The 15,665-nt window shown below is 41.7% G+C and overlaps 2 protein-coding genes across 3 annotated transcripts; both read left to right on the top strand.

The window, feature by feature from the left end:
• The first annotated feature begins 294 nt into the window (after positions 1-294).
• On the top strand, positions 295-9,434 carry cant1a (calcium activated nucleotidase 1a). 2 transcript variants are annotated; one of them, XM_069674521.1, is made up of 4 exons: positions 295-394; positions 6,318-6,986; positions 8,245-8,448; positions 8,539-9,434. In XM_069674521.1, exons 2-4 carry the CDS (start codon positions 6,341-6,343, stop codon positions 8,907-8,909), a joined length of 1,221 nt encoding a protein of 406 aa, XP_069530622.1. In that variant the 5' UTR covers positions 295-394; positions 6,318-6,340; the 3' UTR covers positions 8,910-9,434. The 2 variants fall into 2 exon arrangements, with proteins under 2 accessions (XP_069530622.1, XP_069530623.1); XM_069674522.1 differs by lacking the exon at positions 295-394 and adding an exon at positions 4,219-4,350.
• A 1,223-nt stretch (positions 9,435-10,657) lies between these two features.
• LOC138602492 (galectin-3-binding protein A-like) lies at positions 10,658-14,147 on the top strand. Its single transcript, XM_069673957.1, has 6 exons — positions 10,658-10,899; positions 11,302-11,401; positions 11,634-11,837; positions 12,000-12,131; positions 12,239-12,530; positions 12,647-14,147. The coding sequence occupies exons 2-6, from the start codon at positions 11,317-11,319 to the stop codon at positions 13,743-13,745; spliced, it is 1,812 nt and encodes a 603-aa protein (XP_069530058.1). The 5' UTR covers positions 10,658-10,899; positions 11,302-11,316; the 3' UTR covers positions 13,746-14,147.
• Positions 14,148-15,665: the final 1,518 nt, after the last annotated feature.

The raw sequence follows: 15,665 nt of genomic DNA, 5'->3' as shown, positions 1-15,665 counted from the left end.
CAAATCCAAATTAACTTATCTAAAATAATTAGTAGACAAAAATCTATATATTATTGGAACAAGATCATTTACATTACATTCATCTTTACTGTTTGCCTACTTTAGATAGGCACTTACAAAGTTCTGTATTCTTGCATGTAGAAGGCTAAATTACGTGTCGGCTCGTAGTTGTAAAATATTCGACAGCACTTAAAGGCAACGCTTGACAAACCCTCTTCCATCCACTGAGCGGTGCACGTCACGTTGCTTTCGTCATCAGTACATACAGGAAGTAATGATCGGCTGCCTGGTCAACGGGGAACGGAGGAAACGGAGCCGAAGAAGGAAGCGATACAACAATGTCATCCGAGCTCCAACCTGCAGCGGACTGTGAGCTGACCATCTAAGTGCAGCGGTGAGTAGGAAACAAAACATAAGAAGCTGCTGGGTCGGAAAAGGTTTGTGAACGCAGCGGTTTGTGATGGTATCCGTGTTAACCTCTGCGCTGCTGGCAGGAACAGGACAGGAGACAACAGATACACATGCACACATATGTAAATGACAAGTCTCTCTCTCTGTGTGAATGATTAAAGGGAGACCTTAAATATCCCTCTAATGAAATAAACTTCAGTTTATAAAATAGTAGGCTATATAGCTAATGAAGCTGGTTGAGTTCAGAGCTAAGGTGCTTAATGAATTAAATGGCTGCAAATAGCAAATAAGGATTGCAACATTATGAGAAATAATAAAGTCTTTGATGTAGGTCTTTTTATAGAAAACTATCTTCTGATTGTATACAACCACATAAAACCAGCTCCATAGTGCAATGCACATCTGTTTGGGCGTCCTTTGACCTGAAGAAGTTTGAGAATCTGCCTTACAGCAACAAGTAAACTATTTATGGGCCTCACACTCACTGTGGGTCTCCTTTGAAGGAAACCTCCCCAGATGTCGTCCTTTATGGTGGCACAGAGCAATTCAGCAACCCTAGAGCAACAACTTTACTTATTCATACATTATTACAGTTGAAACATTTAGCTGATCAATCTTTAAGTTGCCCAACAGAAAATATTGGCAACAGTCTTCATAATCAAGCAATATTTATTATTATTAAGAGAGCAGCCTTCTCATTTCCCCGAGATGCTCCACAAACACCACAGGAAGTCATTCCTGCCTGTGGCGGTCAAACTTTTCAACTCCTCCCTCTGAGTGTCTGACACTCAGACACTTGCACTTATTTTCAACTGGGCAACATTAAAGTTGTAATCTCGAAGGTCTCAGTTTCGTTCTCTTTGGCCGCAACTACGGCGATAAACGGTAATTGCAGGAGCACACTTCCCAGATATCCAGACAGTGTTGCATGTGTCACATCCACAGTTGACTGTTTGCTTCATCTGAGCGTCAAATTTGTTTCTTTGTCTTTGGATTGTCAATTATTTTTGAAGTTGTATCTGTAGTCATCCATCTTTTATTTGTTTGTTCAGCCATAGTAGATTACTGTTCTCTCGCAACTCCTGCAGAGAGCGGAAAAGCAGCTGCTTAGCTCCGCCCTACCCTCTCTGGCAGACCAACCACTGCTGGGTGATGGAAAACACGTCACTAACTGGGCGCCACTTATGATTTTTTTCCACAAAGTTGTCACAAACACCCAGTCTGTAATACTGCAAATTAAAGGGCTTTCACCAGTGGGCCATAGACTCAATCACCATTGTGTTACCTCAGTGATAGATAGTGACTTAACAGACATTTATTTAGCCTAAATGAAAATCTTCGAGATTGTTACTGTTGTATTGTTTAAATGTAGGCTGTATATAATTCACTGTAATTAACATATTTTTTCATATTTTTTTATCTACCTATATTCCCTAAATTTCTTCATACTTCTAGTCTGCATAAGGGCAACTGCAATGCTCGAATTCACCCCCGGGGATAAATAAAGTACTCCTGATTATGATTCTGAGAACCTTTGCATAGTTGTATCAGTGCAAAATCCACATAGAACAGATATGTCTCTCATTCCAGCTTAAAGAATATCATATAGCAGCCATCATATTGGTAATCAGTGAATTTCTACCCTCTGAAATCTACATCTGTAACAGTCTAAATATTCCCTTATTGGTTCAGGTCTAGAAAAAATGGATACATCTACTCTCAGGGTATTTCAGATATTGTAGGTGGAAAAACTTTAACAGACAAAATAACTAGATAACAGTTCAAGGACGTTTATCGTTTTGTTTACAACCCTGAAAATCAAATATTAGCTCACCTACTATTGCTATTTGATTTACTATAGTATTCACAATGGTGTTATGCAACCAGAGGTATCAGATACACAGCTAACTCAGAATAAACTGTATGGCTATCTAGGACAGATATCACATTTCAAAGCCCTTCCTCTGAACTTAAGCGTTAATTACAAGTAAGTTTGACTTCCTATACAGTAGCTTCCCTGTTGATGGTGTTGTAATACTGCTGATCTCTGGCCCCAGTCCAGTCACAGAACTGAGATTACATCACAGAAACACCCCCAGTAGTCAAACTCTTGAAACGAGCCCATGTTTGTTTTTCACATCTATTCAGCCTGCAGGATTTGCTGGTGTTCCCTTAGTTATTGTGCAGGTAATGCATGCTTCCCTCACCTTTTGTACCTCCCCGTTCAGAGGTTACTATAATGAATGAAAACTTAATGAATGGCCTCCTGCGAGGTTTGACCCTTTGGACTGGATGATAATCCTCCAAGTGCAGTTAAAGTTCATCGTAATAACCCCTAGTCATGGTTACTCTGCAACTAATGTGCAAGCAGAAAGAACATAAAGAGCTCGGGAGCGATTGTGCAGGTCGGCTTTTAGGACGGAAAGGTAGATTTGATGTCACAGAGTCAGAATGCTGGCAGGAGGAGACGGAGGGGTGAGTCTGTTTTAATCAGCATTGGGAGAAAAATTAGCCACTTCTTGTTGCATTTCACGGAGTAGATTTCATCTTTATGGCCATGATGTTGCTGCCATAGTGGATTGCTGTTTGGCTCGAGGCCCCTCTTATGAAAGGGTCTTTGAGCTCCTCTCAGAGAAATGCAGCCATTTTTAGGCCACAGAGGGTGCAGCTCCGGAGTTCAGAGGTCCCCCTGGAATGTGGTTGGGAGTAGACAGAGTTTCTACGCTAAAGAGCCTGTTGGTGGTGACCCTGCTAGTGTAGAAACCAAGAGCCAGATGAGGTCACATTGGGTGATAAAGCAAGCATCAGTATGGGAATAGAGACTACTTAGACCTGCCTTTGTGTTGTATTAGCTCTTACTTTAATGGATTTCTGTTTAATGTTGTTTAACATACCCTTTTATTAGTAATTTTCAGTTATAAGAAAGATACTTTTTTAGCTTAACTTGGGCTGCAAGGATTACTTTTTATCGGTTGCGATTATTTTCTGGGTATATTCACTGATTCAGATGTCAAAAATAGTGAAAAATGCCCCCTTACAATTTACCAGACACAAACATTATGTTTTCAAGATGTATTTTATTTATTTATCTATTTAGATTTTGGCCTTTTATGCCTTTTATTGATAGAAGGGACAGTGGATAGTGTTGGAAACATGGGAAGAGAGAATGGGGGATGACATGCGGCAAAGGGCCGAGGACGGGAGTCAAGTCCGGGGCCACCGCATTGAGGACGACAGTCTCTGTACATGGACTGACGATTTAACCGCTGAGCGCCCCAAAATTCTTTTTTTTTATCCAAAAACAGGCAACAACTCAACAACCTCTTTTAATGAGCTGGTAACCCCTATCATTTGACCTTTATCTGAACAGGTGTTAGTTTTAATATTAGATAGACAGGTTATTACTTGTTGTTAATTAGTAATCTGTTCATTGTCTTGTGATGAAATAATTAACTTGTGGCTCCAACAGGTTGGTCGAAGAGGACACTTCATAATATCCGGATTTGTTTGAACAGCAGCCTAAAAGCCAAAGATTATCTATTTCTAATTCTTTATAAAAAATATTTTCCTGTGGACAGACTTACCCTGTCAGCTTTCTTATATAACAAAGCAGGGCATAGCTTTTGACAGTGGTATGTGACCCATCTGCCTGCTCGTTGTGTATTTCCTGATTTACCTGCTCGCAGGTAGTCGCTTTATTGTCCCTGATCGGGCTCCTCCCAGTCTCCACGTTGACGAGGCCCAACGGTGGCCACCTGATATTCACCCAACCCAAAGCTGGGCTACTTCCTGATCTCGTCATAGACTCATGCCATACATATGAGAGCTCTTACCTGGATTCAAAATGGCATGTTAAGAACAGAATGAATGAGTGATCTGCCTGCCATCCACACTGAGGACTTGATTTAGAAGTAAAGAGAGTCAACCTATGGAGAGTATGTGAGTTGGATTTTATAGTTTTATTACTGGTGCTGTCATGTTGTAGGCTGGGTGAGAGTTATGTTTGAAAGAATCATTGTTGTCTTCAGATAAATAGCATTGTTCATAATGTGTTTGACAGATTTTCTGTTTAGCTTCATCGTTTGTTTTTTGAAGCCTTTTTTTCCCAGAAAGAACTTTAATTTCCCCCAATTTGAGTTTACTATAGGGTTAATGAAAATATAGACCAACCCTTTTACTAGTGTTGGTATTAGCTCACAGGACAAAGCAGGTGTAACAACTATTCCTTTCCACCTGACACTGTGTGGTGTTAAACTGTTTACTTTCTGTGTAGCTCAACTTATGCTAACGCCTGGTCCTGTGTGACATGTATATAAGAAGCAAGACTTACTTTTAGGTAAGCATTAACACAATCTTTCTTTTACAAATGGAAAGTTGAATTTATATAATATAATACACAAAGTTAGAGCCTTTCTCTCTGGTACGAACTAAACAAATGTTAGCTAAACATTTGCCTGAAACTGACTGAGCCAGTTTGCTAAAAGTTAGCTTGAAGACTCTTCTGCGTTTTTTTTGCTATTGTTACCAGAATAAGTGGACAGAGCCACCATAAAGTCACTTGAGTTTGGTATTTGGGCCATCTCAGGGAGGTAGAGCTGAAGATAAGTGTTGTTAGCAAACTCTAAGTTAGCAGCTAGCCCTAGCTTGGTCAGCAATGTGCATCCGTAGTTCATGTTAACTGAGATATTAATTTGGATGCTAATGGCAGCTAGCAAAAAAAGGCTTTAAACAAAATGTTTTAACAGAATAATAAGGAACAGAGTGTCTTTTTTTGTGGCTTTTATTTTTGTAGCCCTCTCTCATAGAATTGCCTCATGGGGCTTTACAGTCTGTACAGCTTGCGACACCCCCTGTCCTCAGGCCCTCCACTGCGATCAGTAAAATACTCCCAAACAAACCAGGATCAAAAGGGAGAAACCTCACAGGAGAGCAACAGAGGACATCATATAATTATAGATCGATTGTAAACATTTATCCAAACCATGGATCCGGGATGACATGGGATGGCAAACAGAGCTGAGTCACAAGACCTTCTGTCCACCATGGAGATGTGAAAGGAGGACAAACCTCCCACATATAAACATACAAAAGCAAAGCTCAATCACACCGATCAGAGAAAGGAACAAACACACAGAGAGGGAAAGAGAGAAGACAACAACATGCACACATGAGTGAGAGACAGAAAGACAAGAGGAGATGCTTAATCTCCTGGAAGACTAATATCAAGATCCAAAACAGCCAGCTAGCCAGGGGAAAGAGAGAGAGAGGTCCCAGGAAGGCCAGAGAAGCCTGAGTACAAGCCCTGAAGAGCATTTTCGGCTTCCATACACACCTCTCTCATGTGCGTTTGGATGACAGTTTAATGAATACATTAGTTAAATGTAAGCAAAGTTTTTACCAGCTGAAAACTCATTTGCTTACTGAGACGTTTCCGTGGTTGCTCCCCCCTATTGCTAAAGGTCAAATCATGATCCAACGATGGGTGGGGTTTGCATCTCACTTGAGTCATGTAATTTGATGACTTAATGTAACTTGGAGTTCAGGACTTGCCTTCATAAATTTTGTAAATGTTTTACAGGAAAAGAAAAGAGATTTTGATACTCATTTTTTGATACATTTAGCATGCGAGAAGAGATAAATAATTAACACGAGACTTGTAATATGTCTGTAAATCTGACTCTGGATGGAGCTTTGTAAGTAACAAATGGGAAACAAATGGGAATGGTTAGACTTGTTAACAAGAGAGCAATATTTACCTTCTTGTAAAGCAATGACTGGGCTTAAAAATAGACTAGTAAACAATGCAATCCATCACTTAATCCACAAGTCATGGAATCAGTTAATATGTGAACACAGATGTCGCCCTGCAAACACATTTTACCGTCTATCTCTGTTTTTTTTTTCAGGTCAAACCAGGCCTCCGTCCTCCATGCCTGCTACCCCAGGCTTCACTCGACTGGAGCAGAATGAGCAGATGAACAGTCTGCGTATCTCTGTCGGAGGCCTCCCTATGTTGGCTTCCATGGCCAACACCACTGACCCTCGTTTCCGCCTTAAATGGAAGCCCATCGTGGCGGTGGCTGCCTCCCTGGCCATGCTGCTGCTGCTCTTCATGCACTTCAGCTCAGGCATGGGCCCTAGCTCTTACAGCTCACCCAGCTGGAGAGCAAGCCGCAGCGACAGCCAGCAGTCTGATTCCCACTACAATGACACCTACCCCCTCAGCCGGCCTGAGCGCACGCCGCAGGGCACCCGCTACCGCATCGGGGTCATCGCAGACCTGGACACAAGCTCTCGTAGTGAAAAGAAGCTGACGTGGTACAGCTACATGCGGCGGGGGTACCTGTTGGTGTCCCAAAGCGGCGACAAGGTAGCAGTTGAATGGGACACAGACAAGGTGGTGCTGGAAAGCCACCTGTCGGAGAAGGGCAGGGGTATGGAGCTGTCGGAGCTGGTGGTGTTTAATGGGAAGCTGTACAGCGTGGATGACAGAACGGGTGTGGTCTACCACATTGATGGTGACAAAGCTGTGCCCTGGGTGATCCTAACTGACGGAGATGGCAATGTTGCCAAAGGTTGGTATTAACCTGGTCTCGTACATGCTGAAATTCCTTATGTTATATGAGTATTTCTATTTTTTCTACTTTATACGCAAACTGCAATCTTTTGACAGCTGTCTTTACTAGTTGCTTTTCACAATAAGACAGTTTATAAAATACAGTACATTTTAAACCAGTAGCTCCCGTCCTTTTGGCTTGTGACACCACCACAAAAGCTGATGATAACATTCGCTGAAAAAATCACAAGCGGCGCCCAGTTGGTGACGCGTTTTCCATCACCCAGCAGTGGTTGGTCTGCCAGAGAGGGTAGGCGGAGCTAAGCGGCTGCTTTTCCGCTCTCTGCAAGTGTTGCGAGTAAACAATAATCTACTATGGCTGAACAAACAAAGAAAAGATGGATGACTACAGATACAACTTCAAAAATAAGTGAAAATCCAAAGAAAAAGAAACAAATTTGATGCTCACACAGTCAAAAAAAGCAAAGTGGCTGTCAGCGACGGAAATCAAGAGTTACAACCATATCAAATGGAGCCAACCGTGGGCGTCTGGTTATCTGGGACATATGCTCCCGCAAAAACTTTTATCGCCAAATAAAATGAAACAGAGAACTTCGAGATTCTATCTTTAAACTACCCCATTTATTATCATGAAACCCCACAGATTTCTTTTGTTACCCTCTTTAAGGCATTGATCCCTTGTTTGAAAACCACTTCAATCTAAAAAATAAACAGCCACAGCTGCCATGTTCTGCATAATAAGTAATCACTGATACTTTAAGGTATGATTGGCTTAATTTTAACCTTATCACTATCCATCAGATTTGTCTAATTTTAAAAATGGCTGCCATTTTTGCCGATTTCCTCTGCGTCTCTGGCACAGCTTCCCATCAGTAGCGCAGCTATTCATTCTTGGCCTACAGGCTGTCTCTACTTGTATTTCCTGTCATCAGATTAGCTACAAAACTACACTCCAAGCACTGTAAATTCCACCCCAAAATATCAGTTATGGACAGTTTTTAAGCGGACTTTGATATTGAGCCGTATTTATTTGAGTCAAAGAAATGTAGCAGGTGAGGCAGAGTCCACAGCGAGCAGGAGAACGATAGCAGACTCATTTAATTGCGTTAATTGAATACAGAAACCAATTATACTGTATGTCAACATAAAACAAGGCAAAACTTCCCTTTTGAAATATGTACTTGACACCACATAATACTTTTATACTCTTACTTAAGTATGATTATGAATGCAGGACTTGTGCTTTCTCCTGACAGGGTTCAAAGCTGAGTGGATGGCAGTGAAGGACAAGCACCTTTACGTCGGTGGTCTGGGCAAAGAGTGGACCACCACAGAAGGCGTGTTCGTTAACAACAACCCCGAATGGGTGAAAGTGATTGGCTACAGAGGGGATGTACAACATGAGAACTGGGTTCCCAAGTACAAGTCTCTAAAGTTTGCTGCAAAGATAGAACCTCCAGGTGAGGATGTAACTTTGGCTTCACTCATAACTGCTGCCATTTATTCTGTCTTTGTCTAACTCCTAACCGTATTCTTCTGATTCTCCGCAGGGTATCTTATCCATGAGTCAGCAGCCTGGAGCGACACCCTGCAGCGCTGGTTCTTCCTCCCTCGCCGTGCCAGCAAGGAGCGCTACGAGGAGACGGCAGACGAGCGCCGGGGCGCGAACCTCGTCCTTAACTGCTCGCCAGATTTCAAAGACATCATTGTGAGTCGAGTGGGTGAGCTTAACCCCACTCACGGTTTCTCCTCCTTCAAGTTTGTCCCCAACACAAAAGACAAGATCATTCTGGCGCTCAAGTCGGAAGAAGACGCCGGAAAGATCGCCACGTACATCATGGCTTTCACGCTTGACGGACGCATCCTTTTACCAGAAACCAAGATTGGGGATGTGAAATATGAGGGCTTGGAGTTCATATAGATTGAGAGACACGATTTAGAGGAAACTGCACTGTTGTTCTCTTTTGTTTACAATGCAGTCACTGTTGAAGTAACTGCACTCACTGCTATCTTCATGAGACGCAACTCCAACCCTTAAAGGATCGTCTTCAGTGTAAAGAAGAAGTGTGGGCTGAGACTGTCAATTACAGTCCTATTTTTGGGTTTTAAGGATGCACAAGTGAAAACAGACAATGTCTTGTGGTGGCTCATCCCCATCCCAGGCCCTCAACAGCACTGTCGCCTTTTCTTAAAATGAATGTACAAGAAATTGATTTATCAGACTGTGACTACTTTCTCCTAAAGCATACATTTTCATGCACATGCTGTACACTCTCAGAAGGTGGAAGGTTTTTTCCCCTTTGCTCCATGGTAAACATCACCCTGTTCACTACACGTGTTCCTGGTTGGAATAACTAAAGGCCTGTTTTTATTCTTCCTAAAGCTCAACAATAATCGAAGGACATTTTGTGATAATCATTCTGTATGTAATGTTTTTGGTGGGATGGCTGAGTAAAATCTTGATTCCTATTCTCCGAGTCTTGACATTTCATTCAAATGTGTGTGTCTATCGGACAAGTCCCACCCACTTTTTAAGACTATTGGTTCGGACTCACCCACTTTTAGCACATCGAAAATCAGTGCAACTGATCCACGCGGTGTTCTTTTGAGAGCGCTCTGTCAGTCAAATCCATTCCGCCTGCTCATTGGGAGAATTCCCATATAAGGATGTTCCGGTCCAGGTTTTCACTGCTACCTTGTACACAGGCAGCTCGGCAGCAAAGTGCACCCTTACATCCACACGGGAGCGTCAACGCTTATGTTTTGATTCCCATAGAAATGTACATAAGGAGATTTTTGAAGAAGAGAAAAGTTAGTCATCATCGCTGCTGTTAGTAATTAGCTAACTAACAAGCGCTCCCCGTTTTGACAAATAAATGCCTAGTTGGCCCAACAAAGTTAGCATGATGTTGATTTACGTTAGCTCTGAAAAGAGAGCTGGCTGGCTCCACCACCCTTCTTGACATCTAGGCACTTGAGAGTCAGAATGCAGAGAGAGGGAGAGTGGAGAGAGAGCTCCGTTGCTGAGGTGAGTGATGAAATGGATTTGACAGTTTAGAGTACTTTGTGATGGAGGCTCTCTTATCAGAATTTTATGGAAGTCAATTGGGAAACGTTTGAGTCATGGTGCACCATAATGACCAATATAGACAGGAGAGCATCATCATTTATTTGATAACTTAACGTCAATACAATTCCTAGGTGTATCGTCCCAGGCTTATTTTTTCACTGTAAATCCACAATTCACCCTCAATAAGTGTCATTTATTTTACAGGCATAGACCCACACCTTTATACTTGAGTGCTAGTTGACTAATTTATTTAAGGAACTTTAGAGTCAGTTCCATTTACATTAAAAAACAGCAAAAAGCATCAACCCCCTTAAGTCATCGTTGCTGATTAATTGTTAATATTAATTTCTATATCTTATTAGATTTTGGGATTATATATATTGGATTTTAAGTTATTTGAAATGTAAGTATAAATATGGGGCCTGTGCCACAAAGCTATTATGATGTTATCCTGTTCCTCCTATGATGTTTTGCTATAGCCAGATGATTATCATACTACATGTTAAAAGGCACCAGAATACAGGAAATAGCATCTACTCTGTTAAAATTGTCCCGCCCACTTTATTTTGTTTCCCCACACGCATTGTGTCTATGCAGAACTAGTTCAACCTAAATTGGACACAAACAAGTCAAGACTGGATCAAATGCCGTTGTGCAACTTCCCAATTGTCTGCTTTTCATGTGAAATGAAACTTAGGGAAAGCGGTGGGAATTGGGAAGTGAACCTACACTGAACCCTCCCTCTTTTGGCAGGTCTTTAAAAAGAGAGATTTTTGTTGCTGATTTTTCAAGGGGGAAGCAAATTTGAGGACGACATCTCTTCATAACCAGAGGGGAGAAGGTAATGCGGTTCTATTGTAAAGATTTTTGAATGCACATTTAGCATAGTTTAACTTACAAAAAAATGCATTCATCTTACAACATGTTAAAGTGCAGGCAAACGCTACAGTGATTGTATTTTAACCCTTCTGAACAACAAATGTATTGATTTATATGCAACAAGACCAAGAAAAGAACACTACAGTTCGACTAAAGGTGCTCTTAGGTAATATCAAAGTCGTTATCATAATCAAAGCATAATCTTGCTTTAAAAAAAACTATACTCTTTTCATCAGTTTATGGCTAAAACTTTTAGCGTCTGTGTCTGTGTGTGTGTGTGTGTGTGTGTGTGTGTGTGTGAAATGTGCTATATAAACAAAATTTGACTTGACTTGACTTCTTTGTCATCAACTTTCTGTTGCAGTCCTGGGGTTTGAAAATGCACACACATCGAAACTTGTGCACTCTGTGGCTTCTGCTACTTCTCTTTGTGTCTGGAGAGGCATTCAAGCTGAACCTGTTCAGTGAGTAATCTGAAGCGTCCGTGTGAAGATAACATTCTTAGAAAATGCTTTTAAAGTAAATAATGGAACGAAAATACTTTATACTTTACCAGTTACTTATGCAGGATTTTATATAAATTGTGGGTTTCTACTTGCATATTTTGACCATGCAGGCGTTGGCTTATCCAAATATTTGTACAGCCTCTCTGTGTCATGGCCTTGGTTGATATCTCCCCCCTGTGTTTGCACACAGAAAGAACCCCTGAGCTGCAGGACGGTGACGTGAGGCTGTTTGGCTCAGGGAGTACTTCAGAGGGCCGTGTGGAAGTCTACCACGATGGGAAATGGGGAACAGTTTGTGACGACGGCTGGGACATGGCTGAGGCCCAGGTGGTGTGTCGTCAGCTCAATTTCCCCGGAGCCGTATCTGTTGTCATCGGGAAGGACTACGGACAAGGTGCACTCTACTTCCATTTGTCCACCAGGGGGCAGTGAAATTGTTGTAATGAGGAGTTGTGATTAATATACACACGGTACAAATTCAGCCCTCAAATAGCACTCTGTTTAGTGTGTTTCTAACGTAATTAACACATTTATTCCCTTTTATTTTACCTCATAGCTACTGGACCTATCTGGCTGGATGATCTTGTCTGTAAAGGCACAGAGAACTATCTGTCTACCTGTACCTTCAAAAGCTGGGGACTAACTGACTGCTCACACAAAGAGGATGTTGGAGTCATTTGTGAAACAGGTGATGTGTATCTAAACTCTTATAGGCAACATTGAATACATAAAGACAGGTTATCCAGTAACTAAAAGAAGATACTGTGCAATAAAGGAAATAATTTGTAATTACAGGTACAAACGCGACCATCGATGATTCTACACACCTGCTGGACCACAGCATCAGTGTGTCCGATGAGCTCGGCCAAATCTTCGACAGCGGAAAGGGTTGTGATTTCCTGATCTCAGCCCAGAGTGCTACTGGAAACAGAAAGGAGGATGGGACCCTGGAGATGATGGAGACAAAGATTTGTACGCACAAAATAATCATCTCACGATTCCCAAACTTCAACGCTTCAGATGAGATGACTAATATCACAGTCAGCATCAGCCAGTCTTGCCAACCATATTTTACCTCCTTCATCAGGTAAACTTGAACTACTATAACTTAATTTGTATGACACAGGGGTTTCTTGAGAGCGAAATTGTAAGCAAATTGTCGTTTAAAAATCAAAAATATATTCTATAATCTGTTTTTGATAGGTACCTTTACACCCGGAAGATCGATGTGACCTTCACCTCGGCGCAGTGCCTCCACTGGATGGCTTCTAAGTATGGGTTGAAGCAGCTGATGGAGGACACAGGCCGGCTGTTCACTAAAATCCTCCCAGAAGACGCCTCGTTCCAAACCCAGGTGTCCCTCTACAAATATGCAGAGGAGACCGAGGACTTGGTCCTCCAGGAGAACTGTGTTCAGTATCTGGCCTGGAACTACCAAAACCTGACCATGTCTCCTGCTTGGATCCCCCTCCCTGTTAAAATCCTTCAAGCCCTTCTGGTCCGCTCAGACCTGGTGGTGCCAGATGAATATTTTCTGCTTCAGACTGTAGAGAGCTGGATCACAGAGAAGGGCAACTCGACAAGTTTTGAAACCCAGGTTGATCTGTTGAATCGAATTCGATTCCCGATGATCCCTGTCGAGACACTGTATGGGCTGGAGTTCAACTCTTCTCTCTACGGCACTCATAAGACTGTGTATCGTGAGAACATGTTGAAAGCATACCAGTTTCATGTGATCGGCTTTAGCAAATTTAAGTCCAACCCAAGCTTCAACGAAGAAGCCGATGATTACAAGCCCAGGATCTACACCTCTGAGACATGGAGCACTGCTCTTGCTCCGTTCTGGAAACCTCAGTCAAATCAAGAACGAACCCGCTATCGCTCTTCAAACAGGAGGCAGTATGGCTATGAATACGAAACCCGTTATTATTATCCCACTGCCAGTCCATACGGTCAAACCAGTGCGTCGTTCAGAACACCTCTCCACAATAGTCAGATCTTTCAGGTCAACACAATCAACTGGGAGGCAAATGTCCTCAGGAATAAATATGAGTGTTCAAACCGAGGTGTGAGGTGCGAGTCGTTCCCTACCGCAAGACTTGCCACAAGCTACTACAGCCAGCAGAACATCATCATCTTCCGTAACCGACTCCTGCTGACATGCCAAGGCAAGTACATCTGTCAGGTTCAGGACTTCAAGGGAAATCTGGCTTCGATCCCCGGGAACGGGACAAACATTGCCTATCCCTGTCCTGATGACCAGTTCATCTTCCGCTTTGTGGTCAGACCAGAGTATATCTGATCCAATAACGGGGCAATATCCAACACATGTGATCATTTTGTCGGCCTATTATCATACTACATTATAATCTGTGTGATTTTTCCTTTAATCAGCTGCAAATACACATCTCAAAAAACTGAAAGGGACAGATATAATTCAAGATCTTTTACTCCATCTTTTTAGCCCAACAGTGCATGGTTGTTTTAAGTGCATGTGGGACAAGAGAAATCCAGCGATCATATTTCATAACATCATCGAAACTTTACAAAACCAACTTCTATGATTCATCAAGTGTGTCATTTTAAAAATGCTTTCCTTTAATTTTTGAACTTGCGTATATCAACTGACTGTGCTTTAAATCATATCAATCATCCTCTCCTGCTTTTATAAAAATGTCAAACAATAAAAGTGATTTCTTCATCATTTCTGTGGGTTTTCATGACTTTGTGTGTCTCCTTCTCAAGAACAACCACAATTATTATTGTCATAATCTGGTGTTTATACAGATATGAGATACGTTAAATGATAAATGGTCCAAGTTAAATTAATCATCAGACTGATTTATATCTTCTTTACCTTGGATATAGGCCTTTTCAGTTCCTTTAGGGTCAACTAAAGTTGTAATATGTGAGTACGCTCTCTCTCTCTCTCTCTCTCCTGGGGTTTATCTGTGTCAGCTATCATGACCTCAGCCTTTTTGATACAGCCCAACTCAATGGAGGAGGTTTCGTGTATCATTACTAACAGTGGATGAATGAAGTTCTTTCTGAGAGCAATATTATGCATTTACACAGGAGGGGAGGAAATAAAACCCCTTTCATTCAACTCAAACAATTTAGCTAAATGCTATTGAAATACTTCCCTTAATAAATTGTTTGATATGTCTGGAAATACCCTTATGGTTTAGAGTTAGATATCAATATCACTATCCTTTTTGTCTAGTAATTTTTAAGGCTTCTGCCAGCCATAATTGCTGAAAACAGGGAAATCACATGCCTGGTTCTAACCAATTGCAATCTGCCTTAAAACACCCCTTAAGCTCACTAATAAAAAAGCTATATATTTATTTTTATCATGTATAAGGGCCAAAGTGTTAAAAAAAACGGTGGAATTTTCCTAATGATTTCTTGGCTGCAACCCATATCCTCTGTAAGTCTCCATCAGTTGCCTTTCAGTCAAGAAATAATTCAACACGTAACCTCCCATAGAATCCAAATTTGTTTTTGTTTTTTTAACCGTTTGGATTCGTACAAATTAATAAAGAGATTAAGCAAGCAGGCTAGTTTTTTTCCATTTCTTTCCAGTCTTTTTGCTAAGTTATGCTAACTGTTTACGTCTAGCAGAGTGGGCTGTGAAGGTTTTAGTAAATAGAGTTAAACCTTCAGTGTCCCTTTGATTCCACTCCTTGTGCTAAGCTATGCTAACAGCAGAGTGAGCTGATCAGGTTAGTAAACTGAATTTGTGAACTTTAGACAGAGCCTGGCTAGCTGTTTCCCGTTGATTCCAGTCGTTGTGCTAAGCTATGCTTGCTGCCTACTTTCAGCAGAGTGGGCTGTAAAGGTGTTGGTAAAAAGAGTTTGTAACCTTCAGACAGAGCCTGGCTAGCTGTTTCCCTTTGATTTCAGTCTTTGTGCTAAGCTATGCCAGCTGCCTACTTTTGGCAGAGTGAACTGTAAAGATGTTTGCAGATAGAATGTGTAACCTCCGGTGAGCCAGGCTAGCTGTTTCCCTTTGACTCCAGTCTTTGAGCTAAGCTATGCTAGCTGCCTACTTACAGCAGAGTGAACTGTGAAGGTGTTAGTAAACAGAGTTTACAACCTCCAGACAGAGCCAGGCTAACTGTTTCCCTTTGACTCCAGTCTTTGTGCTAAGCTATGCTAGATGCGTACTTTCAGCAGGGTGAGCAGTAAATGTGTTGGTAGAAAGAGTTTACAACCTCCA

The sequence above is a fragment of the Semicossyphus pulcher genome, unplaced genomic scaffold (assembly GCF_022749685.1).
Source record: "Semicossyphus pulcher isolate SPU_LCO1_2020_fin unplaced genomic scaffold, fSemPul1.0.p SCAF_23, whole genome shotgun sequence".
NCBI lineage: Eukaryota > Metazoa > Chordata > Actinopteri > Labriformes > Labridae > Semicossyphus > Semicossyphus pulcher.
This window is presented reverse-complemented; position numbering and strand designations above follow the sequence as displayed.

Bases quoted from the DNA above. Each gene is read 5' to 3' on its own strand.
- cant1a (XM_069674521.1), top strand. From the start codon at position 6,341: ATGCCTGCTACCCCAGGCTTCACTCGACTGGAGCAGAATGAGCAGATG. The intron at 6,987-8,244 runs GTTGGTATTAAC...TTCTCCTGACAG, and splicing joins AGATGGCAATGTTGCCAAAG to GGTTCAAAGCTGAGTGGATG. The intron at 8,449-8,538 runs GTGAGGATGTAA...GATTCTCCGCAG, and splicing joins TGCAAAGATAGAACCTCCAG to GGTATCTTATCCATGAGTCA.
- LOC138602492 (XM_069673957.1), top strand. From the start codon at position 11,317: ATGCACACACATCGAAACTTGTGCACTCTGTGGCTTCTGCTACTTCTC. The intron at 11,402-11,633 runs GTGAGTAATCTG...GTTTGCACACAG, and splicing joins ATTCAAGCTGAACCTGTTCA to AAAGAACCCCTGAGCTGCAG. The intron at 12,132-12,238 runs GTGATGTGTATC...TTGTAATTACAG, and splicing joins TGGAGTCATTTGTGAAACAG to GTACAAACGCGACCATCGAT.